Genomic DNA, 26,527 nt, shown 5'->3' with positions numbered 1-26,527 from the left:
AACAAATATCAAGACGCGTGAATGGACGCGGCTCTGACTTAAATTGAGAAGACGCAATGAAGTTTCTTCGAGCTGTAGCGATAAGATCACGCTATGAAACACGAAATCGTGACGCCGCGGTGGCACAGTATACCTTAAAGATGAAGACGAAGGAGGTTAATTCTTTTAATTAACGTGCTTTGCTAATGGCGATCTCGACAAGTGCATGTTTGAAGGCAGATAAGACAAAATCACTGGCGACGGAGATGTATATACGGTTACGCAGACCGGAAAATATCTTGGTCGCAACATTACCGCAGCCCTGCTGCTAATCATGGTGCTTCATTTGCGCATGAGTTGTGCTAAAGCGCCTTGATGCTCCTCTTTCTCTGAGCGCGTGTAAATATTCAAAAAAGGTCGCCATAGGACGTTAAAACACGCATACGAATAGTGCGTAGTACCACGGCAGAATGTAATATTGATTATTTTAGTGGTCGCGCTCTATTCTTGCGCTAGCCTGGCCACGACAACCAATGTTCGATCATAATCTGTGGCATATAGGTTAATCCTTGTGCGTTCACAAACAAGTTGGCGAAATTTTAGCGCATTTGGTCGAGCACTTGACTTATAATTGAATATTTTTATAAACGCGCGAGCGGCCTGAGTGTCGGACAACACTGGCGCACTGGCGAGTCGTTACGTAAAAGGCTGCTTTCTGCGAGAGCGTCTGTATTCCGGTGAACGAGTTTTTTCCGTGCTCAGCTGTGCGCACAATCGAGCTATTTCAAATTTGTTCAGCTTGGCGTTGAACCTGAACGATTTGCAACGGCTGAAACTTTGATAGAAGACGACGGCTCCGCTACATGCAGCACATGGCGTCACACGAGGCATGGCAAAATGGCGGTTGCCGGCGGTGTGTGGGGTTTATAGCGGGCGACTTCTATAGGGTTTATTTTGCACTGAAATATTCATTTAGAGTCAATTTTTCATATGTGTAGAGGTACAATAGTCCCTTATATATATATATATCTGTCGCTGAAAATCGCAAATCCTGGGTGACTGTACGTGTCATGGCTCCTTTAATAGCGCCGTAAAATAAGTTTTAAAGTTTCATTCAACGATATTAATGATGGCTCTTCGCCATCATAAGTATCCAATGGCGTAGCCAGGGTGTGGCTTTGGGGGGGGGGGGGGGGGGGGATTCAACCACGTGTGCACTTGAAGACTTCAGAGCAGGGACTCTACCTTAGTCTCCGAGAACGTGGACACTTATTCCTTTTTTCTGCAATTAGCTGTATAGCAGATTGCGTTCTGCTAAAATGTGTTAATTGTTAATGCCTTCGCTTTACGCCGTCTTTTTTTTCGCTATCGCTCGCGACTTTTTTTTTTTTTTTTTTTTTTTTTACTGGCCTTATACGAATGATCTTGTGAACCATCGAAGGCTGTGTTTGAGAATTATTTCTCACGATGGTATACACGTGGCTTTTGGTTTTTCGTAGATTTGTTACTCCTGCAAGCAGCGTACTGAGCTGGACTCCGTTGCAGCAGGGATTTACTTGAATGTTTCGGCGCATATTAAAAAAGAAATAATCTTATACCTACCTCGTGCCTTGAGTGGCGAACTGCAGTCGAAATGGACGCGAGCTTTCTGCATTCAAGCAAGCAAAACTCAGTCTGATGTTTGGCGCTAGCAACACTCTCTGGAACATATGGTTGGGCCTTGATGTATACAGCATTTAGCATGCGTTCTCTTATATACAAGACGGCTATGAACGCGTGTACTGGAAAGAAAAGTGCGTAATCTGGAACTATATATCCTCTGATTTCTTCATTGAAATGGAACAACAATTCAGGGTTTTTCATGACGCGCATCATGACCTTGAGCGCGCGTCGCGAAACGCGATCGCTCTCTCCCGCCTGTGATTCCGGTGCGCAGCAGTGTTGCTACTGTGCAATTTTGGGACACTATATATCGCACCGTCTTCACGTGGCCGCACGCCGTGACAAGAAGCGCATCCATAGGCGTGCGCACGGGGGACAAGGGGGGGGGGGGGGTGCAAAGTCTGCCCCATACATTGACTTAGTAAGAGGGAGGCGCGCCGCGATGAACCTTCGCCCCCCCCCCCCCCCTAGCCCTGATGGGGAACCCTGCCCACGCCTATGAGCGAATCTGATCCGAACGCCGCTCTTGGTTTATGTCAGCTATCGGCCAATAGCAGCAATCTGCTGTATTACGTCATACAGCAGCAGCCGGCAGCTACGAAGAGAGTGAGGACGGGCGTCTGTATGGAGCGAGGGTACTGGGTGCTTGAGAAAGGGGCAACTTCGTGATCTGCTTGCAAACTCTCCTTGTCGTGGACGACTGCAAGATTCAGCTGAGTTGTTCACAGCAGCGTCCGCTTTCCGCAGGACGTGTTTTTTTTTTCCCCACCAGAAAGTGCTTTGCAATCCGGGACGCCACTCTGACGTGTCTTTTTGATGTTTCGGCGCGAAGTTTGGAAAAATTAACTTATACCACGTTCTTTTCTCTCCTTAATAACCAATGTATTTCAGGGCTACATTAACGAAAGTAAGGCTTTGAAAAAATACCTTATCAATATAAACTGATTTAGTGTCTCCGTTTGGCGTCCACTAAAAGAGTTCAGAGGTTAAACATTGGACGATAGCTCTAATTATACTTCGAAGTAGCACTAAGCAAGATGACAAACAAGAAAGGCAACATTTGGGGGTAGTGCTGTCAGTTCATCTGCTATAATTGTAGTTTACAAACCTGTGTAGAATACTTAAGTTCTTACTCTTCATCGGGTATCAGGCATTCACAACATAAGAAACCGAAAAAAAAATTCAGGTACTCATTCTCCAGCACACAATAATTTTCGCTTGCGTTGACTAGTCGCTTATGAATGACATAATGAATGAATGCGTCGTTGTATACAAAAATAAGGTGTTCACCAATATGCGAATCACCCAAGAAATCTTCTAGACACTTCTGTTCTTACGTTCATTGAATTGTATAATTAGACGTGTGAATTTGTTATATGAAAATTATGTTCCAGTTGATGACGCTGTCTTACGTGTATTTAGGAAGGGTTGAAATAAAGTTAACTTTTATTTCGATTTTTTATTTGAATTATTGAAAGATTAAATGAAAGCGAAACTTTATGGATCAACACGCGTGAGTGTCTTCTTTATTATCTATAAAAGGAGACTCCCCCCCCCCCCCCCCCACAAGCCTTTCATCGTTTTATTTCTCCAGGAGACACTACGCAATACTCCATAAGCTTCTCTATCCACACAGAGACAGTTTCATCTTGCCGTAGCTGCCGTCACGGCCGAAAACTAGTGATTAAATGTCTTTTTTCTTTCTTTGTCTTCCAGTTTTTCTACTTCTTATCCACATTAAGCACAGATGAAAGGATGACAATTGTATGCCTAGTATCGTGGTGGCGTCAATATGAATGTTTGGAGAAGCTGCATTACAGATTTAATTAGTAGTTTACGTAATTTACGCTTTCATGTTGCCATGGTTTCGACACTTCTAACAGAAGCAACACGTAACAGGCAAAAGCTGCTAGTTCCCTTTCGTATACGAACACACACGGCCGCGCGATGTAAGCAATTGTAAGAAATTGCGTGAATTGATTTATTGCGAATAGATGTACAACTTTTACAAGCTATCTACTTCTCTTACGAATCTCGGCAAACCTCCGAAGATGTCTGCGCGTAACCAGCAGACACCTTTAAAGCTGGCTTTTCCGTAGCAAAACTCTTTTGAAGGAGAAGCCCACTTTGAGTTCAAAAACTTCACGGGTGATGGCCAATCCATACACATTGCAGAACACAACCTTTCAGTACATTCACTAGACGACCTCTCGGCATTCATAATAATGACCTCGGGTAATGAGATTATAATAACGCGTACGGTACTCGTCAAAGTACTGTTTAAGATGAGGCGTTTATGTACGGTTGCTGTTATCCAGCCGGCATGCACAAATAAACTGGCGCGAAACTTAAAGCCTATTTTGCTTAGCGAATCCCTTGTAGAACTGCTGCGTTTTAATTATAATAAAAACGTGCGTATTACGACAGCAGACAATGGTTCCAAATATAACAGGCCGTAACAGCTGTCTCCTTTTTGTGCACTCAATTGCAACAGAGAACCGTATTATCTGACACAGGCTTTGTCTTTAATGTTTGTTAAATATAAAATAAGAAACCAACTGAAAGATAAATGTGAAATGGGCGGTAACAAAGAAAAGGTCAATGAAAATATTAATCTAATTCTAATCTAAGTGCAGAGCTTTCTTTCAAGAGGAATAGCTTTGAGCTACGTGCCTCTAGTTTCACATCGCAACGATCGAATATGGCCCTGAGCTAGCAGTCTCTGCGTTCTTAACGACATGGTGGGTCTCCACAAAATGACAGTATGCCCGGTATTTACTTTTAAAAAGCTGCTTGCACTAGGTGCGTAAGGATTTCTTTCATTCGTTTATGAAAAACGGCTTGTGGCTATTGGCAGTTACTCCAGCAATACACGCGTCATTCAAGTCATATTTCCGACTAACCCACGCAAACATCTCCGTGTATTTAATGTATTTACCTCTCATAGGACAGCACTAATAGGTCCCGAAGACATAGCAACACCGCTGCTGTGCGTCACTCCTCTTCTCTAGCAGCATTATAATTCATTCTACGTTACATACGGCCGTCCTGCATAGTACGCATCACGTACGGGCAAGCCCAACTCTTACGACCTGTCCAAGGCGCACTCGTTTTTCGCGAAGCCTTACGTGTGAAAACGATCCTCTGGACGGATGTCCCATCTCAAGAGTTGAGAGAATCCATTGGCACCGCGGGGCGCGAAAGAGTGCCCTTTCCCCCCTAACCGCCCTTTTCCTCTTTTCCGGCAGAGAACGTGCGTATGCGGGCAGACAATTCACTCTTTAATGAGGGCCGCGCGCGCGTGTGGGTGACCGGGCATCCCGCGTCCGGACCGCGGCCGAGCCATTTATCTGTCTGCGAGGCGCGATCGCCTTTGGGCCCGGGGGGAGGGTGACAAAGAGAACGTAAAGAAAGGACGGGAGAGAGCCCCTGGAGGAGGGCGTTCGTGCAGTGCAAGCGGCCGGGGCGACCGACGAGACAGCTTCATAGGCGACCGCTGCTGGCGCCGGCGATGGTGCCAAGTGGGCGTTCCCGAAAGGCAAGGCCTCTGGCAGGTATAACTGATGGCTCCGTGCCCCCTTGCGGGGTGGGGTCGCCTCATAAGGGAGAGGAGGCGGACCGCCCTTGTAATCAGGCGCTTCCCCTTCCACCTTCCCGCCGCTAACGCCCTTCGCAAATTAATGACCCTCTCCCCCTCTCGCTTATCCCTCCTCCCCCCTCAATTCAGGAGTGGGAAAGAGGGGTCGCACTGCGGCGATTACCCCCGGCGACGTCGTGCACGCAGAAGCACGCCGCGAGAGACGAAACACGGCTGCAGGCAAGCGGCAGCAGCCGGCGGCGGCGGCGGCGGCCGCTAATCCCGACCTAACGCGCGCGCCGACTTGTTTCCAAGTGCCCCGGCGGACCACACACGCACGCCGCGTTGAGCCTTACCAAGCAGGAAGATTCCGGGGAAGGAGGCGAAGAAAGAAAAAGCGAGAAAGAAAAAAAAAAAGGGGGGCGAATGAATTGGCTGATTAGGTTCTCGTTTTGTTTCATTCTTGGGTGCCGATGGCTCTTTCCCCGCCCGGCGGATCTGGTCTCTCTCTCTCCCGATCCCATCTTCAAATTCTGCAGCTTGCTCGCTATAGTTCCGCTCTCGCCCCCTTGCCTCCCTCTCTCTTCCATTTCGTGTCTGCCCCTGTCTTGTTGTTGTTGTCGTTGTCTCTATTCGCACAGCGCAACACCCTCGACTTCCACCCCCTTCTCGCCTGCGGCTCCCCTGTGTATCCCTGCGTGTCTGACATGGCTGCGAGCAGCTGGCGTGCGGGAGGACGTTCGTACCGATCTTTACGACCGGCTTTCGATTACGCCGGCCCGGCGAGAGGCAGCCAGGCGAAATATGGACCGACGTTTAAGCGCCGCTGATTGATTGATGAGTTGTCGCCCGGTGAACACCGGCGGAAATGAGGAAATCTCCCCCAGAGTTGAATGGAAGTTCGAATGCCGGGAGGCACAGCTGCAGAGTATACACTTTTTCTGGTTTCGAACGCATTCAAAACGGCGTACGATCGGCAGTCGCTATGGCCGATGATTCCAATTCAAGGGTTCTTAGGTGAGCTTGCTGGTTCAGGAACATTGTGGCAGAACAGAGCAAAATATGGGACAGTGAACACACGGGACACAGCGCTGCGTCCTGTTCTGCCACAATGATTTTCACACATGCACACAAGAAGACCAGTAGAAATGAACTCGGTCACGTTAAACGATACAGATGTAACACTTGTGTCTATACTTTCCCAAATTTGCATGCATATTGTCTATCACATGGTGAACGCCTTCAAGAACATAGCTTCATGTATATGCCAGTTTCACAAATGAGCAATGCTTTGTACGTTTAAGTCCTCTATAGCTTTCAGTACATAGGGACGTAACTCGCAAGAAAGCATCCAACGACTGGGATAGCTTTCGGTTTTGCATACGACTCAGGTGTTCTCTTATGGACCATGCTGTGTATCCATCAACTGAGGCCCTCCAGAGATGAGAGAAGCGACCTTCACAAACTTGGGACGCGACTCTCAGAAGTCAAAGCGTCCCTCCTGGTTTCGCAGCCGCGAAACTGAAGCAACACAGATACAACAGTAGTTTACGAAACAATATCTTTATAGTGCACATAAAGACTGAAGGCAAAAAAAAAAAATGTTTCTGATGGCACTGAAGGCACGCTGGTGGTAAACAAATCATCGCAATGGTGCCCGTGTAGAAATAAAAACAAAATGCCGGTGTCGCGTAATAGAATAAGTTAAGTCATTTCAAATAAGCTCAAAACGTAGAAGACGTCGCTTTTGCTGGAAATTAAAGCTTCTGGCTCTGTCATGGAAAAACATGGAAATTATGTGACATCGTGCCGACACTGCAGAAGTGATCGCGTCTTTCTGCTCTCATGTAGGAAAATTTTCTTTCTGTAACGTCATCGCGTGCTTGAAACAATGGACGTCAGCGAATAGTATATATAGTCTGCTACGATATCTTTACGCGTGACGCTATACTCCTCTCAATGACGTAGTCGCTTTTGTGTGTGACGTAATAAATTTTGGTAGTACGATACTGGTGGGTTAATGAGGTTGTGACGTCATTACTTATGCTAACTACGTCAGTTGCAGTTTGAACTTAGCCCTACCCTAGATTTTGCAAAGGCGCAGCGAAAAAACTATTAACGACGAAGATGAGCTCGTACTGGTTTCCGCCGTATAACACGAAGTTTGCAAAATCACGTGTTAAATTTACGCGAGACGACTCTAAAATTACGCCGATTATAACACGGCTCCAACAGCTTTGATGACGATTCCTTTTTCTTGAACAGTGCTTGTATGGTGAGTGCTAGAGGCATCCAATTTTCGGTTCGATATCGAACAGGGGATTCGAATGCATCGTTTCTGTTCGCTTTGGTGTTGTGAATGTCATCGGAGCTACGTGAATAATGCTATAAATGCTTCTTGCAACACAATAAATAAGGACGCAGACATCGGTACAGCTGCAATACTACAATTATCCGCTAACAGTTTTCCATAGCACAGCGTCTTATTAAATGTTGCTGTTACAGTGGTAATTCATTAATGGGAGTCTACTACATTGACTGTGGTCTGAAAGCAGCTATAGTCATTCTCCGAAGAAAAAAGAATAAAAAAAAATATGAAATGAGGCAAGTAAACGAGAAATGTTAAAAATTTAAGCTTTCGCGGCGAAGCACATGTTCACGTTAATGAAAACCTTCCGCGAGTAAGCGTGCAGCTCATTTGCCTCGCGTTGTCATCTTTGGCACAACACATCGGTGCATTTTTTGTGTGTATTGTCTGAAGGTGCAGGCAATTAAATATAACCAAGCTGACTGGGCACAATGACTTAGGTGAGTGTTGAAATCACGTGTTCTACAGCAGTTTGTTTTTGTTCCAAAGTGACACGCTTTCACGTAAAAAAAAAGCCATTATAAGAAGCTTACGACGAAAAATGCTTGAATGCGAACACCTATACTATTCAAAGCGGTACTACACAATAGCGTCGATCGCCGTTGTCTAGAACGAAGCTTTTCTCAGGCGAAATTTTTTTTCACATAGTAAAAAGAACAAATATCGCTGTGAGGAAATCCGCCGATTTATAAATTAGTCGATTGAGCTTTAAACTGCGTCCGCCCTCCCTGTCTCAAAAAAAAAAAAGAAAAAAATATGCGTCATTCCTATTTTGTCTTGCTTAGAAAGCAACCGTCGGAAAGCTTATCGTGATAGACGAGCACGATCAACATTCTACACGAGCCGCAATAAAGTCACCAGCGTCTCACCAAAAAAACGCGTATGTCGCTAACAACAATACTACGTCACGAGCTAACACGACATGGAAAGCCGACACGTAAATTGCGCTGACACACGCACGTTAATGAAATGCCTTAAACTATACATCAAATAGCCGTGCATATTAAGAATTTTTTTCGCATAGCCTGCAAACATCCATGTGCGCGACCTCAAGGGGCCCCACAATACTATAAACAACCATCTCATCTCTTGCTCCTGACTGGAAAAAAAAAAAAGAAAAAGAAAAAAAAAGAACCACAGGAAGAACACAAAAGCGTGGAAACTTGACTATACCATGTCTTAAATGCCATCAGCCGCGAAGGCCAAGGAGCAGCAAACAACTGTCCTCTTCTTCAATTGCCAAAAGTAGCAACAACATAAAAAAAAAGCCTTCGACACTCGATTCACTGTCGACACACGTCGCGCAATTGGTGTATAAGACTGTCCGCAAGCGCGCGCGCAAACACACAGCTTCCAAGGCTCTGAAAGCCACCGGTGGACGCGATATTCAACGAACCATCGGCACACCTTGCCCGAAATACCGGCTTTCCAGTCCACACATGTATACACGCAAAGCACAAACACACACACGCACAGACACACAAAACAGGCCGCCGGTCGTTCAAAGCACGAGCTCACGGAGCCCACTGTTCACTATATCACAGACCTTGTCGAAAATGAAGAAGCACTTTTGTTCTTTTTGTTTTGTTTCTGTCCTAAAGTCTGGCGAGCCCGCGCCGCTGACGTGTCCGGCGGAAGCCTGCCCCTTGTGGACCCATCTTTCTAAGCTCTGTCTCAGACCACTGTTAGAAACACTTCTCACACGGTGCTTCGAATCTTCGTTACCGGCGTTATCGAAGGTGCGAAGGAGGCGCGAGAGAGCTACTAAAAAAAAAAAAAAAGCTAACTGCAGCGTTCGAATGAAGAAGGAGGAGGCAGTTCTCTGTCATTCGCCTGTATACGTCGTTTCGAAACAACGTCGATGTCCCCCGCTCGGGCAATCGAGGAAGGCTCGCAGTCTCACCACGCGTCTCTTTTTTTTTCTCTCTCTTTCACTAAGCCAAACACTAGTTCCTCGCAGCGTTCACAGTAAAGCTAAGTTAAGGCGATGGCACAGCACAACGGCACGCTTCCAGAGGAGCAGTCTTTGGTGGTTCACAAACAGCCGCGTTGCCGAGGAACCATGCCTCCTATAGACACGTCGTCTCGTGCAGAGTCTCGAGGCACGTCTGGCACGTGACGTTGCAGCAGTACTGGAAGGTGCAGTTGCACGCCACGCTCACCACCGTCTGCCGGCTGCGCACCTTGCGACCGCAGCACAGGGTCCGGCAGTCGTCGGGACCCTGCGAGCCCAGCTTGCAGAGACGCCCCCTCGTGCCCAGGGATCCGGTGCGCCGGTCGGCCTCGCAGTAGTCGGGCGACTCCTCGGAGAAGACGATGTCCTCGCGTCCCGGCGGTCGCACAGTCTCCGGCACGAAGCCCTTGCCCGAGTTGCCGGCGGTGACGCGCACCGCGCCCTGGAAGCGCTGCTTGAGCCGCAGCCCCACCTTGCTAAAGGTGGGCAGCTTGCGCCAGCACGTCTTCAGCGAGCAGGTGCCGGACATGCCGTGGCAGCGGCACACGCGTTCCAGGTGCAGTCGCACGGCCTGCGTGGCAAGCGAATGAAACGTATACGTGATCCTCCGAATAATGGAAGGACTTCTTTGGCTATAGACTTTAGTTCAGTCGTACCATCAACTGCTCCCTACCGCCCTGTCCTATAGTGAGAACCTCTTAGACGGAGCGCCGCTCTGGCGTTGCGCGAGGAAGAATTGGAATAGAGTCGATAAGTTATCCTTGCCAACGGTATTGCGGTATATAATTAGGAAAGTCGCGTTGGCTTCACAATCTCTATGTCAAAAGGATGGCCTGCATCCATTCCTTGACAAGGATGGAAGCAGGTGTAGATATATGCATACGTGTGATGAGAATATATGATTTGCACGGATAAACGTGCCCAATGCAAGCTGCCAGTGGCGGGGTTGGTATATAGCATCATGCATGAGTCTTGTACGTTTGCAGTGTTTATAACTATTCTGTTACGATGGCAGACTATGTACGTTTTACTAATATGTTGGCGTAAACGTGTCAGCATAGACGTAATCTGAGAAAACGTATTTCCGTCCTTGTCCTCGGTCCTTTATACGTAGCCGCCAGTAGTGAAGGCATCATATTTGAACACTTATGTGCAGACGTGCCCGTAAACATGTACACCGTCACGTTCCCTGCGTCTATGTCGTGCTGACGCATTAAACATTTACGAGTACTCCTCGAAAATTGCTGGAGGTTGCTCGGTCAATTGCACCGATGTAATACTCACCTGTCTTCCGGCTTCGTAGTTGTGCGACAGGATGGTGGCGCGCAGGTCACCGACGCGCTTCCGGTTCATGAAGTCGCGCGACTTGTGATATCCGAAGTCGACGAAGTGGTCGCAGCCTGTGCGCCCCTGCAGGTGGTTTGCGGCGTTGTGCCGCCGCCTGCATTGGCAATCGAGCAGGCGACCCTGGGCGCACGCCTCTGTCAGCGCGTACACCACACCCGCCGCCACGATGGCGTCCACGAACGCCGCCTCGCGAGTGTCTGCACAAATGCACACGGTTCCTGGTCAAACTTAGCCGATGTGTGCGCCGCTGTTGAACGTGCGGGCACCCTAACCGAAAAGCTTCGCGACGGCGGTCCAACCGTTAAGTCATACCCTTCATCTACTGCGCCAATCAATCAATCAATCAATCAATCAATCAATCAATCAATCAATCAATCAATCAATCAATCAATCAATCAATCAATCAATCAATCAATCAATCAATCAATCAATCAATCAATCAATCAATTAATCAATCAATCAATCAATCAATCAATCAATCAATCAATCAATCAATCAATCCTAGAAGCGCCCTCTTGGGCTAAAACCTGTCGTAGGCTTATCTAGTCAATGGCTGTGCCTCACTTATACATGACAGCGCGAGTACAATTTGTACTCTTGAAAGACACATATTCCGAGGAACAAAGATCGCCCGAACTTATGATCTGATGTCTAAAGAACACACTTCGCTCACTTTCCGTTTGAGCTATGTAAAGCAAAACGTTCCTTGAAACAAAAATTAAACCGTGCAAATTAAAGTATGTTTCCTACCGGACATGTAGCCCGCAAAGGGCAGTAAACTATGTTTATGTATATTTTTCCCGTCGCAAATCACAGGTGGTCATCGCTGTTAGACAACCTTTCATTAAAAGGAAGTTGCTTGAAAACGCATGTATATGAATGTGCATGTGTACAGTCGAGTCCATGGTGACATAGCGAGCGCGCTTATGAGCTAAAGCAGGTCCGATTTATAAAGTAATTCTACACAGTCGAACTGGCCAACGAAGAATCTAAAAAAAAAAAACCTTTTGTGATGAATTCAACATACACATAATTGTCGTCTCCAGCGTAAAAGATAAATAAGCGAAGATACCGTTAAAAACAATAACTACGCGTAGATATGACGTAGTTTTTATCTGAGCCTTGACCCTTAATTGTCTCCGCGTCACTTTAAATGGGTGCTCCGATGCCGTCGAGAACGACGCGCCGATTTCTTTACCGGACACTCTATACGTAGCCTTATAACGCAGTTCGTTATAAACGGCTTCGACTGCACGATAGTGGAGTACATGGATATGCATGTTGGACGCACCTTTCATGAGCACTTTCTTCATGGACGACCGAAGCGTGGAGCAGTTCCATCGGTGGAAGCGGAACTGGTTCTGGCACTCTCGGATTCCCAGGTCCACGCCGCGCGCGATCTCGCGCACCACCTTGGGCTCCTTGCGGCAAATGCGCGCCTTGCGGCCGCGCAGCAATCGCTTCTTCTTGCACACGCGCGCTGGCTCCATGATGAGCTGCCACCGCATCGCCCTGAAATAAGAGTGCTCCGCTCGTTACTGCATGTAGTGATGTACACGCTTTCTGTATGTGTATGTACATTAAAGGGAATATACGGATGAGCACGTTTCACACTGCTGGCCCCCTGTGTGCGAGCGGATGTGGAAACATTGTTAGCGCACAGCACTAGTCTGTCAAAAGGAGGCGGAACTCTCAACCACCAGGAGTGTTATGCAAATCTAAGTCACTGTGCTTTTGCAAAAGAGCGAAATCCAGATATGAACAGCACGCAAGTGTTCCCCGTCTGTAAACCTGTAGGACGCCTTTGTAAAATTCGTTTGTGGGTTCATGAGAGTATGAACCCACAAAGCGACAGCGTTAAATTTCACTCATAGTCGTTCATAATTGTTGCAGTGACGCGCTGAAAGGTGCGGTAGCGGTAAATATATATATATATATATATATATATATATATATATATATATATATATATATATATATATATATATATATATATATATATATATATATATATCGTGTCGAGGCGTCGTAAAGTTGGCACAAGGCGTCGAAGGCACAAACAATACTGGTTGCCTAGTACACCTTGTGGTCACAATAATAATTTTACGTTAAAAAAAAGAACGATATGATTACGAGGTACGCCGTAGTTGAAGGCTCCGGAAAATTTGACCATCTGGAGTTCTTTAACATATACCTAAATCCAAGTACACGAGTCATTATTTCTTGCTCTTTCTATTTTTCTTCCTATTTTTTTTTTCATTTTCTTTCTCTCTCTCTTTCTATTTTTCGCTTGCTTCCTTTTTTTTCTATCCTTATACGTGGTTTTGCCGGGCCCCTAAAGTGCTCCGCACTTATCATCATCAATGCGCTCGAAGAACAAGAGGAAGAAGACTTCTCCTTGCCACGAGCGCGCGCTCAGTATATGCTACAGATGGCTATGCTATCCGTGGTTTCGCCTGCGTTACGCCAAGCTATGGCAGCATACGGTGACAGCATACGACAGCTAAAGCTCCCTAAATTTAGTGCTCCGCACTTAAAAGAAAAGAAGGCGTACGCGTTCATTTACCCTCTGCTTACCTTCTGCTCTTAAGTAAGATATGCTTACGTCATACGACGCAAGCATATCTTACTTAAAAAAAGAATTAAATTTGCTTCCTCTTTGTACGCGCCGGCGCACTGCAACCCTTTCACTTTTCCACAAGTTCTATCACACCTCGCTTAATCAACCACCCTATATCATCCCACCTGCCAGAACATCTCATCGAACACGACAAACTTTTCAAGTGGGCCGCCCTCGCATGCGCACTACTACCTTTTCCGCCTCATTCTTTTGCCATGCTGCTACAGAGTGGAACAACCGGACTCACCAGATCGTTGCAATCACTTGCCCGTGTGCGTTCACGGAGAGTGTCACGGCGCACTTTTCGCAATGAAAGCGTTATTTTACTTTTATTTTATATTGTTTAGGTATATAGGTATTTGTGCTGACGTAATAAACACATCACCCCATGTACTCATCTGTATATTTTTTTCTATTCGGTGTTCAGTTATGTATTATGCAAATGTATAGCGCGTGTACTTTTTCTTTTTTTTCTATTTTTGTTCTTTCAGTTATGTTCATGCAAATTACGTACTAATGTATTCCCACCCCTTATGTAATACCCCTACCAAGGGGTCTTTAAGGTAATAAAGTGAAGTGAAGTGAAGTTTGTCAATGATAAACATCGGTATGAAGTTTCCGAAGTGAGGCTCCCAAGAGAAACTACATATTAACATGCTCACCGTAAAAAATAATACAAACAAAGGTGCGTTTATAAGCATAAGGTGTGATGTACCTTTCAGCAGGTACCTATAACATATAGATAGATAGATAGATAGATAGATAGATAGATAGATAGATAGATAGATAGATAGATAGATAGATAGATAGATAGATAGATAGATAGATAGATAGATAGATAGATAGATAGATAGGTCACTCGATATTTAGAGGAAATGCGTGTATCTAAACATTTATGTATGCACGTACTGTATATATATATATATATATATATATATATATATATATATATATATATATATATATATCACTCTTAACACACAGATTCTCGGCGGAGCTGACACCGCAACGGACAGCGGCGCCTCGCCGTGTTGTTATGACTTCACGCACCAAGTCCCGTCTTTAGCACAGCTATACAGGGGTATAAAAGGCAATATCGGTCGTTAAAACTTCGGGCCGACCACCCTGCATGCGCGCACGGGGTTCTTTTCTCTTCTGTTCTTGAGCTGCGCGTGCGCGGTGGCGTATCGGAATCATCGATGACGTAGCCCGTTTTCCGAGTAGCGGAGTTAAAACGCCGCTGGATTCCCCGGGGTCACGACATCTGCGGCCATCCTAACGCGAGCGGAGCGAACACGGCTGGCGTGGTACAAAGGGGGCCAGGAAATAAAAGAGAGTTGGGGGAGGGGTGCAAGGAGCGGCCGAGCGTTTTTACAGGGGCAGCTGTGCGGCTCAAGGACCGTTTACACGCGATGACGTTTGCGGCGAACACGGTGTTCTCTTCGGCGTCCCTTCTCCCCCCCCCCCCCCCCCCTCTCCTCCCTAAGCGCGCTAGCCAGCGTTCTACTCTCTTTCCTTCTTTTTCAGAGGTTCAGCGGACCCCCTCGGCCCTGTGCCAAGTCTGTCTGTTTACGCCGCAAGGCATAAAGGAGGCCATAACGTTCCCATCCACACGACGCCGCCGTATGTGCGTCGCCACACACACACACGTACATACACACACATACGCAGCCCTTGCGTGGCCCGCCCGGTTATGGGCCGATAGCAAGACGCTTACATGACGACGTCGCTAAGGGAGAGGAAGTAAGTGTGTTTTGGGTGAAGCCATTGCTCGAGGCTTGCGCTCCTACGAGAGTTCTCGTATGTTTAGAGCCCCGTAAGCGTGTGCGTGATCCCCTGTCAGCGCTCGTGCGTGTCAAACCTCTTCTCTGTCTTCGTCTTATGCGTATTCACCTTCTGCCATGTCGCAACAAGCCCAGACTACTACCTTAGTACCCCTGTGAGCATTGACGTAGGCAGCGGGGGGTTCAACCCCCCCCCCCCCCCCCCCCGCCGAATTTTTATATTTTTCATGTGCACATATACACGCACAAATACAGACACACGAACATACATAAAGGTTAGTTGCACCTCCCCCCCCCCCTGCCCCCGAACAAGATTTCGCGATGGAATAGGGTGATGGGGTAGGTTTAGCAAGGTGGCTCACACCTTGCTGAACTAAGCTAAAGTGTGAGCCCCCTTGCTTGTGCATGCAAAACTGCGTAAGTCTCATATATGTAGGCCCACGCTTTGTGTGTGTGTGAATCTGTGAATGTGTGTGTACGTTTTCATGTCTGCGTAGCCGTGCCAAAAGCATATCGAACAGGCTTCGGTGTGAGACCTTGCATGCTATGTAGAAATGAGAGATGTACGAGCGGCATTAGCATTCACAGTGCAATCTCACTATCACACTCCGTTCTTCTTATCACTGACGTTTGGGAGCCGAAACTGCTGACCTATCAGCTGACGTACGCCAAGTTGCTGCTACAGCTATTAGCAGGACGGGAAAATCGATACTGCACGCATGCAACAGGAGGGTTTGTCAATAGCAATGCGGGGCCTTCACACTATGTATATACGTTGGCCCGATTTACTATCGGCCAGTTATTGGTGGTGGTGGTGGCCAGTTAGCCACGATGTTCAAACAAAATAAGTTTGGCACTGCAATAATTCTTCGTATAATCAATAAAAAAAAAGCAATAACCTGGCAAGCAGACGCTCACGAGCGTGACATGTTAGTTTAAACTCATTTGCTTAATATTTAGGCGAAGAAAAAGGTAGCTATGAATATACGAAAGCGATATGGGTTATATAGCGGGTACATTTTAGCCGCGGGTCACACGTGAAGAGAAGTAGAGGTGATCGGGCAGCAAGCCATCAGACAAATGGAAAATCTGCTGAAAAAAGAGCGAACCTTCTGGTTTTGGTTACTTGATTCATTTAATAGCAACCTTGATTTATTATGAAGCGAATGCCATAAATTGCGTGAAAATATGCCCATTCTCAATTAGTGAGTAACAATCTGCGTATAATAAGTAGTAATAATTGTTGGTGTTTTATGTTCCAAAACCACGATATCTAAATATCTAAATCTAAGTACACGGGCATCTAGCATTTCACCTCTATCGAAATGCGGCCCACCGCAGCAGGGTTTTGACTCCGTGACCTTCAGCAGTCAATTAAGCGCCATAACCACTAGAGCGCCGTGGCGGGTAGCAATCCACGTATGTACGTATACTATAACGACATACATACAAGCAGCATACGTGTCAGGCTTTGTGTGGGATGTTCCCATAGGGGCAAGTCTCAAGCACGCGTCAGTCCGTATGTTTATGTGGGATTATTAGATGTGGAGTATAGGATTTCTTTTCCTCTAATGGGGAAGGCACGTTGTTTGTATGCTCTGTGCGAATGGAACCCAACTTTGCTGGTTGTTTCTTTTGGCTGTACAGCCGCTCCAGTGCTGGCGCAGCTCCTGCGAGATTCAGCCTTCGTTATGAGGGGCTCGATCACCCTCCTGTTCTTCGGCTGCTGTCGAACGCCGCCGTGAAGGACGTTGATGTAAACGGGATACGGCTTCGGCGTCACGTCTCTTGACGGGAGCCACAGACAAATGACGTCGGGCACATCATTAACCCGCGCGTCCATGAGCCTTCTATTATGGCGCGGCCGCCTGCATCCATTCACGAATCACGCGGCCTGTCCTGTAAATAACATTCCCGCGCGGTGCTTGCCTGCGTGCGCGCTGGTTTGTGTGTGTGCTCGCTCCGCTGGCCTCGTTGGGTGGGTAGAGTTTCCTTCAAAAATTGCTTTAGAGGGTACGCTATAGCACGTGCTAATTAGAAGGTCATAAGCTAAAAATGTTGAAATATGTTGAAAAGTAATTAAAAATAAAAGTAATGTCGGCCCTCAGATTGTCAAATGTGCCTTTTTTTTCTATGACAACAGTGACTCTTGCGAAAAAAAAAAATAAAACTGTAAAGTGGAATTGAGCGCGACGACTCACGCCTTTGGAGTTAGGCCATATATATAGCCTGCTGCGTACCCAAGTCCCCAACTCACATGGATTCCCGATACGCCTCCATCTTGGGGTCGATGAGCCGCCGCCTGTTGAAATGGCTGATGCCGTTCACGCCTTCGGACACCTTCACAGTCCTGCGCCGAGATGATAAAAAAAAAGGGACAAAAGGGAACAAAGTTGACAATGTGGTGCATTGAGATATTGTATACGCGAGAATAAAGGAGGTAGTGATATACGAAGCTAGAGAAATTGGGGATTAATTACCCGTTCACGAATATACGGTCTTGGCCATAGGAGGCTATGTCTTGGCCAAAAAATTCGAAGTCTTAGAATATAACAGAGAGCTGAGATGGTTGGTATGTATTCACGTTAAAAGACTGGGCGTGCAAACACGGGCACAAGAGAAGTCAAGACAACACAAACGACGGCTAACAACTGAAGTTAGTCACGTTCTAAATCGAAATCACTCCTCGAGTGGCAGTGTTTGTCGTCGGAGCATTTTGCGCGGCTCCCACTACCTACCGACTGGTATACAAGTGCGATTAGTGAGCAAACGAAATTGTGTAACTTCGAAGCCGCGAAGGTATCTTTGCTTCATCTAAGTGACGGTTCTGATTAGTTGTTTTGTCGATAACAGCCAGGGCGAAATGTGATATATATATATATATATATATATATATATATATATATATATATATATATATATATATATATATATATATATATATATATATATATATATATATAAAATCATCTGTGCAGCATGGCACCCCAGTGGTTCTCTTGTCCAACAGCTTAGCCAGCTGGCCTGACGGAGAACGTATTCTTCTGCTTATCACTATACTGCGATGTCATGCATCACTGCTGTATAGTTTCGACATATAGGTATAATGAAGCACGATTCGTTTTATCGCGACATGCGGTATAGAGAAAGGGGAAGTGTCCAAAGTCGTTTAACTCCTCACCTGATGTGCATTACGAAACGTACCTATAGCTGGCGCGTGAGCTCATTTGTTGCGAGTCAGCACATATATATACACTGTGTTGACGCCTTGCCACCGAGAGATAGATCGAGCTACCACAAAACAAAAAAATGTTGCGAAGGAAAAGTAAAATCGAACTCGTTAAAAAAATGGAGCGGTCCAGTCCACAAGCAATGCACTGCGCGAAGCTTCGAAGGAAGCTCATTAAGCGAGCATTGGACACGGCGCTGGACGACGCGCATAGCGACGTGCCTGCTTTACGGTGCAAGAAACGTTGAAGCGCTTGCCGGAGCTCATACGATTAGCATTGCCACGCCTTTGAACTGTGCGTGCCTGAAATTTATGAAGAAGCTACAGATAGGTGGCTTCCGCAAGTACTGCATCGAGCAGATAGATGGAGAGGAGTAGAGGTGACGTTAATTAGAGGTGAAAGCATAATCCCTAAGAGCTGCAGGCTTAGCGGCGGATCCGGATGGACGGAGCGAAAAAAGAAATTACTGAATGATGAGCTTTTGCGAGCACCCCACAAAGGCGCGTGTATATACAAGCAGACGCACACAGATTGCAGCGAGCGTTCAGTGAGAGACGATGGGCGCAGGCAAGTGTATATTATAGTATAGATGTATGAAGTGTTGGGGATAAGCGGGGGCCTCTTCTGGTTGTCATGGGAAGAGGGGTATTAGGTGGGGGTCCCGTCGATTGATTCCGGACCCGACCTGAAAGCACGCGAGTTGCTCGTTTATCTTGCGCATATGCGAACAGATGTGTTGACGAAACCAGCGCGCGCACGCGCGAGATATGAAGGCTGCTGGCTGGGCGGTTACCGGGGTGACTGCCGCGTGCTTGTAAATTGCTTTCTTTTTTCTTCTTCTTTCGCGTCTGTTCTTTCGATCGTGTGGGTACTTGCGGGCGAAACGCGACAAGTACACACACACATATGGTCGCGCGCCGCCGCCGCCGCGCGGTAATGCCGGCCATGCGATGTGTGGACCCCGTACTGTGCGGCGACCGGTCACCTCCCCCCACATTTCTCTCCTTTCCAGTGTGCCGCTAAAAGGCAGCAGCAGCAGCTTCGGCGCGCGATGCTTGAAAAGGGCGCCGCCAAAGAATGCGGCCCCCGATGTCTGCGGGGCAGCCGGATGCGCGGCTGTTTTATCCGACGCACGTGACGCAGGCGCCACGCAGCCTCTTTCGCTGCACCTTGAAGCTCCGAGGATTTCATGTGTTTCTTTTTTTTTTTCTCTTCGCGTCGTCCGCATGCCCTTCGGTGACTCCCCAATGTCGACTGTTTTGGGATTACACTACAGCACGAGTGAAAGCGAAGCAAGTGGGTGCCGCTCTACGAGAGAGAAATGAGGACTAAAGAAGGGGTCGCCCGCGTAATAGGGTTTAGGTGAGGAGAACGAGAGCAGAAATAAGCGTTGACAGCCAAATCCAGTTTGGGTAGTACTTTCGGCACGTGTAAACGCCGACAAGAGGTTGCGTCGACACGTGCTGAAACAGAGCAAGCGGGAGGCGTTCGGTGACTGTCCGGTAGCCTTACACGTGGATGTGTATACTTACAGTCGTCTCATTTCTTCAGTCGTATGAGAAAACCTGAAAAGTGAACCTGTGGGTATATGAGGAATGCGGTGAGCTGTGCTGAGGATGATTAAAAACCGAATCTAGTGAGCCTTGTTCGTTTCTTATGCGCCGAGCTGCATAATATGCTCATATAATGTTCCGTCCTTTCAATGCAGCTATTGCAGTGTGGTCGCGCAACAGTAATGAATTCGAAGATCTTGGGGGGGGGGGGGGGGCGATGGTTTCCAATGCTAAACAGTCTCTGCCTCGCACTATATACGCACATCGCGGTGTGCAGGTTTCCCGAATGAAGTAAATACGATTGTTAATTAGACACCCCCCATCAGGCCACGCGCGCATGCGCATATATACTTCTCTCGTGCCAACGCCAAGTGACGACACAACGGCCCATGTCAAAACTTTGTTGGTTTTCTGGAAGTATGTGACAGCAATACGGTCGAACCACTTCCTTAAACACATCGGCAGGTATGTCGGACATCGCGTTCCGAAGGAATAACTGCCGTAATGTTTTCTTAATTATCTTCGAGAATTATCGAAACTATTGCGGAATATAATATATAAGTGGTCTCAGGAGCATGTGATATCGGATGGAGCTTACATACGACCGCCACGTAACGTAATGCTCAGCGGAATACAAAAACGACATAAGATACCAACTAGCATACCCCTTCCCTGCTACATGCACTCTGGATACAGCAACAACGCAGCTACATGGGTCAAATTTAAAGTCAAAATATAATGATGTAAGAGATGGTCGCAAAGCGCCTCGCAGTTAACTGTAACCGTGTACTAAACTTGTTGTGCTGATAGAGTTGATCCCAGTAAGCAGCACGGTAGCAGTGGTTACGAGTCGATTCTCCTTACGCTGTGCTTATAATATATTGGGAATTATTGGTTCGCTCATCGAGCACGACGAACTTGCCGAGTGCACCGTATATGTTCACGTCATGGAAATGCTTACGGCATGCAAGTGTGACGATTACGTAGACTCGCACGCTGCTACGAAAATTTGTGTGCTACATCCGATTACAATTCATTTGGCGTCATGATAAAGTTGTTGGTTTCTTTCAGACTGGAACAATCATTTTTGTCTGTTTTGTGTGTGTGTGTGTGTGTGTGTGTGTGTGTGTGTGTGTGTGTGTGTGTGTGTGTGTGTGTGTGTGTGTGTGTGTGTGTGTGTGTGTGTGTGTGTGTGTGTGTGTGTGTGTGTGTGCGTGTGTGCGTGCGTGCGTGCGTGCGAGCGGGCGCACGTCGCTACTACGTCGCACCAAACAGCAACCACCCGAAAAATGACGACGCCCTAGAACAGTGATCGCTTGCCGGAAGCCAATAATAACAACGACAAAAAATAAGACCGGCGGCACGGAGAAAGAAGGCGAGAAATAAAACAAAAACAAGGGTAAAAGGAGCGATCCTCGGTGCCCGAGGTTCCGGCGATTCCCGGAACCGGCGCGCGAGATTCTTTTCACCTTAAAAGGTGCGAACCATTAGCCGCGCGGCGCGTCTCAAGTCTCAGCCGACGTCTCTCTCACTCTCTCATTGGGTATAGTTTACCGCGTTCTCATCTTTGGTGGCATCCGCCCGCGCTCGGCATTGTGTCTGCGCGCAACAGTCGACAAGACGGACTCATGCAGTGGAAAGCCAGTGACGGACGATGCGGCCGTTGATGCTAAGGTTCCACTGCGGGTTCTGTCTGTGCCGAGCGTGCTCGTACCGAGGAGGAGAGCAGAGAGAGAGAAGAGAGCGGCGTCCTGCCAGGAAAGTGAGCGCCCGGCCACCTCTTCGTCCTGCGCTCCTCAAGCGAAGCCGTTCCCGCGGAGCAAGTGCCAATGGCTCGCTCATCATTTGACTCCTCCTCGCGCTCGGAGGGCGCAATTTTAGGGAAACAAAGACGCCATTTTTCACGCCCCAAATTACAGCCTGCCAGGAGGCGAAGATATTCTCCTCCGCACACCTTCCTCTCGGTGCCTCGACTCGCAGGCGTGCTGTCCTGCGCGTGCGTGCTATAGCGCTCGCCTTCCTTCCGAATTCCTCAGTCGTTCCTCGGCTTGCCGAAGTACGTAGAGTCGAGAGAGAGAGAAAGAGCATCGGTGTGCGAACCTGGCTGCCAACCGGAGTATACAGAGGAGGGGTGGGGAATCCTTCGAGATTCGATTAAGCGGCGTCGCACCATCGGAGTATAGTGGCGGTGGTTGCATGCGCCGTGAAAGTTGTCCTGTCAATTGTCCTGTCACTTGGTTCTGCTCCCGCTCTCTCATTTTCCCGCCTCGTGCTGTCAATCGTCCGGCAGGCGAAACGCCGGCTCTGTATGCATGGCCGGTGCGCGTGAGATATGAAGGGACAGGCTTTTTGTTTTCTTTTCCACTCGACTGAATATGAAAATGCTAGCTCGCCTTTGACTCTGGGCTGGAGGTGGCTTAAGGAGAGGCGAAGGATTTATTTTATTTTTATCGGCTTCGTTTTTATGCGGTTACCGTAATTCATGTAATGTTTTTACACATAAAATAAATATATAAATACAGCTAAACGACGCTATATAGCTCTTTAAAGGGAAAAAAAAATAAATGAAAATTCAGTAGGGAATGCCTGCCAAGAAGTACAACTCAACAGTCTACAGGCGGACTGTGTGAGCACTGTTTTTTACTTTAAGTGGCGTATTTGGGTCATAGTCGACCGAGTAAGCTGTATTAAAAACCTATAAGATTATCTTGGGTTTCTCAGGGAACACAAAGCTCTATAGCTATCAAGAAGATTTCACGATAATCGCAGTTACAAAACAACGTACTGCACGCTGTGCCTTTTAAGATTATTGTGTGTATAATATGGACAGTTTTTAGAACAGACGTCCGCTAGAAGCTTTCGTTCACGTTAATGAAGTAAAGGCGAATTCCCTGTGCCCAAGGCTAAATACAGCGAGGCGAAACCGATGTTCAGACTTGGTGTATAGCTTTGACTGCCATTGATTGTACGTTGCGGTCAACACTGGCGTATAATGATGTGCACAGCGGACAACGTCCACTCCTTTCAGCAACGCCTCAGCCCCGAATATTTCACAGGCCCCTCCATGTCCTCCGGCAAGAACGGGCGCGACGACTTCTGTAGCATCGTGTCCCACGGAGTGCCTCTCTTCGCCTACGCTCTTCCCATCCATCCTCCTTTCTTTGACGGCGGACGCTTATTTTTGCTTATACCCGGTGTGCGGCTTACCACCCGGCGTAAATACGTGGGCACCCTGATTCCTATCTGCAGCGAGCCACGCCATTACAATAACCGCTGTTACGCCGTGTCGCTCGGCGGGGAGATTGATGCGGGCCTTCCAAATGAAGCGACTATACAGCTACAAGTGCCACACACGCACGCACGCGAGCGCCCGTTTTGCAGCCTCTCCTGCACGTCCGACTCGTGCTGTCTTTAACATGCCGTGGCCGATGTCTTTCCGCCGATGCTTATCGCCACCCTGCTGGCGATGGCTCACGGTCAGAGGGGGGAGCGTTTCCTGTTTCTTTGTCCTTTTTGTTTTAGAAGAGAGCTGCTAACCGCGGGGCGAGTCAAGGCTTGTCTTCCGTTGACTTCTACAATGATCCGTGAACTTTGCGTACGCCGAAGTCGAAGTGTTGTTGTACCAGTTGAAGGTCGCCGATGTGATCCCTCAAGCGTGGCGGAGCGTCCTGCGTCATCGGAACGAGCAAGTACGAAACGTGTTTGGGTGTTTGGTATACGCCTTTCTGCGCGTTGAATTATTAGGAGTAGTTCTCTTTTTTTTTTTTTTTTTTTGTCGCCCCGTCACAATATGTACAGGTGACCCCGTCTGGCCTCAATAAGATTTACAGCTTCGGACAGCTTTATGCATGCGCACTCCTTGCCAATATTGTTGGAGAGCGGCTCCAAGTGACAAGATCTGGCACAAGGTGTCGGGAACAGTGAAGAGAGGCTACCTCTTTCATTATTTGTGACATTGTAAAACTGAAAGCATTTACAAGAACCTCACTTGTGTATCGATGACAAGTCATGGTGAGATATGCGTCGGGTTTTTACCTTTTCGACACGTTTAACTAAACTAACAGAGGGAACAGGTCGCTTCGTGTGCAACGGTGTCTGTGGGTGTGTAGGGACATAGTGTATATATGTATGCATATGCTCTATGCGTACACAAACGACGGCATGATTCAAGCATCTAGATGCATCACGATAGATTATGCCATGACGAAGGCTGGGTGGCGTGGGCAGTTTGAAGGTTGACTCGCTAAACGTATACAAATACGTTTATAGTGTAACAAACAGCACGCATCGCGTATTCGCCTGGGAGGGACGTCCGACCTATATTTCGACGCTTGGCAACGCGAGTGTTGGTTTAGTATAACATGGGTTGTATTTCGGCTTTCGGTGTACGCTATACTTTTCAACACTCCGCAATGCTTGCTTTTCATTTCTCAACTCTGCGAGTTAATATTGCGCGAGCCATATTTCGCAGGCTTCGTGACTCCGAGAAATAGATATAAGGGAACCTTCTACAGCCTCAAGGCTGTATCGATACACTTTCGTTTTCGTTTTCGAACGCATGTATACTATATATACATGCGTTCTATCTCTCATCACAAAGTAGCGTAACCGCTTTGCGCATAAAGTGCTTCGGTAAACAGCCTATACAGTATCTTTCTTCGGAACACTAAAATATACAAACCATAACCCGGAACTCGCAAGCTCTATTCCGAAGTCTCTGCTAAACGATCGAGTCGGACGTGATGATAAAGTCCTGACGGAAGACACCTAACTCACGTGTATGTCTGAAACGCTTCCTCGTTATTTTGTTTTCACTGGGATCGTGTAGCTTTCCTCACATTTCCGGAAGAGGTTACGTGCACGCGAGTAGGGCATCCCCGTTGAAACGGGGATGCTGATACGTATAGCTTTAACTTAACCCTCGCTTTATACCGTGTACGCACACCGTCTCGCGAGTTGCTTGATTTATAACTCAGCCGCAGCCTACATATACTGTTTGTGTACCTTGGGAACCGCTTCGAAACGGGCAATCGCTTTACACAATCCCGTCGATTGAGCGAAAGAGCGCCGAGCGAAGGCCGGCCGGCAGCCATTAAGATTCAGAACGGGCCCATCCACAACGGCAGCAGCAACAGCAGCAGCAGCAGCAAGCCGCTGCGCTTATGCTTCTCTCATCTCCCATATAGCGTCTTTGTTTATCTCTCTCGACACCGGCGAGCGAGTCGCCGTGTAGATTTTCCTCGGGCGCTGCTGCTGCGTATATGAAATATTGATATACGACGCAACAGCTCCTTTCCTCGGCCAAAACGCATTTACCCTGTTTCAATGTGCCACAGGCGACGAAAGCAAAGAAAAGAAAAAAGAACATTCGCCGAGAGATTAAAGGAAAAACGAAATACGATCGAAAACGGGCGTAAACACGCGAAGAAGAAGAAGGCAACGAACGTATAGGTGAGGAAGAGGAGATTTTTTTTTTTTTTTGGAAGGGGAGGGAAAGGGGGGCATGAAAGAGCGTCCCACATGGGAACGGGGACTCGAAGTTTGTCCACGTTTTGTTAATCTCTGACCTCTCCCAGAAGAAGAAAAAGGAAGAACAAGTAGATGAAGAAGCGGTTATCAGAGCTCACAGTGGGAAACATCAAGAGGTAGAAGAAGTAGAAGAAGAGAGTATAACACCCCCTCCCCCCCCCCCCTCCTGCCCGTCTCCACGCGAGAGGAATCTGGAGCGTTCAGTATAGCAAGCGCGCGCGTATATGTGGACGACGTCTCGAAGCACAGAATCGAACGGCCCGCTTGTTTGCCTGTTTGTTTGTTGGCGACGAAGACTCTATGGTGAACACGTTTTCTCCGGACCGCGCGTACATGTATACGACGAGGGCGACTCCTGCTCCTACGTCTTATTCTCACGCCCCGACGGGGCTCGAGAAAGACGAGGAGAGATAGCGGAGGAACAGTTGAAACAAAACTCGAGCGAAGAAAACGTTCTGTTCGATCGTGATCGGCCGTTGTTTCTGTTGCCGTTGCTCCTGAGGGGGCAACAGCAGGGCGGAGACAACAGGAGGAGGAGGAGGAAGAAGATGAAGCAGAGCGGTAATATTGAAGAATAGCAAAATTTAAAAGGAGGAGATGGAATAAGGTTATCGAATGCGGAACAGAAACGGGTCGCGTTTTGCCAGCATGCCGCCTATATCTCGTGGAAGCGTCGCCTCTCCTTTATGGAATGCGGAGTGTATGATTCGTGCGTGCTCGTCGTCATATGGTACGCGATAAAAGAGACGTCGAGAGCTCCTGGGGAAAAAAGAGTGAGGCGGGAACGTTTAAGAAGGTGGGCTTCCTGCTCTGCAACCTGAGGAAGTTTTAGCCGCACGTACAGCTCATTATTATACCATTATCTCACATGTTTCGGCATCTGTTAACTTTAAGTGTGTCTCAGGCGTATTTGTGTAGTAGTTT

The 26,527-nt window shown here is 47.6% G+C and overlaps 1 protein-coding gene across 1 annotated transcript in view; it reads right to left on the bottom strand.

Moving 5' to 3' along the window:
• Positions 1-6,723: 6,723 nt before the first annotated feature.
• LOC119387164 (protein Wnt-6) overlaps positions 6,724-26,527 on the bottom strand; it is a 34,378-nt gene continuing 14,574 nt past the window's right edge. Inside the window, exons 2-5 of the mRNA XM_037654472.2 lie at positions 17,549-17,641; positions 12,179-12,399; positions 10,825-11,084; positions 6,724-10,111 (exon numbers count right to left, since the gene is read on the bottom strand). Coding sequence (XP_037510400.1) covers positions 9,656-10,111; positions 10,825-11,084; positions 12,179-12,399; positions 17,549-17,641 — 1,030 coding nt within the window. The 3' untranslated portion in view covers positions 6,724-9,655. The remainder of the gene's footprint in view (positions 10,112-10,824; positions 11,085-12,178; positions 12,400-17,548; positions 17,642-26,527) is intronic.

The sequence above is a fragment of the Rhipicephalus sanguineus genome, chromosome 3, assembly GCF_013339695.2.
Source record: "Rhipicephalus sanguineus isolate Rsan-2018 chromosome 3, BIME_Rsan_1.4, whole genome shotgun sequence".
NCBI classification, from domain to species: Eukaryota; Metazoa; Arthropoda; class Arachnida; order Ixodida; family Ixodidae; genus Rhipicephalus; species Rhipicephalus sanguineus.
The sequence above is the reverse complement of the archived record's forward strand: the minus strand, read 5'-3'. Positions and strand labels throughout refer to the sequence as shown.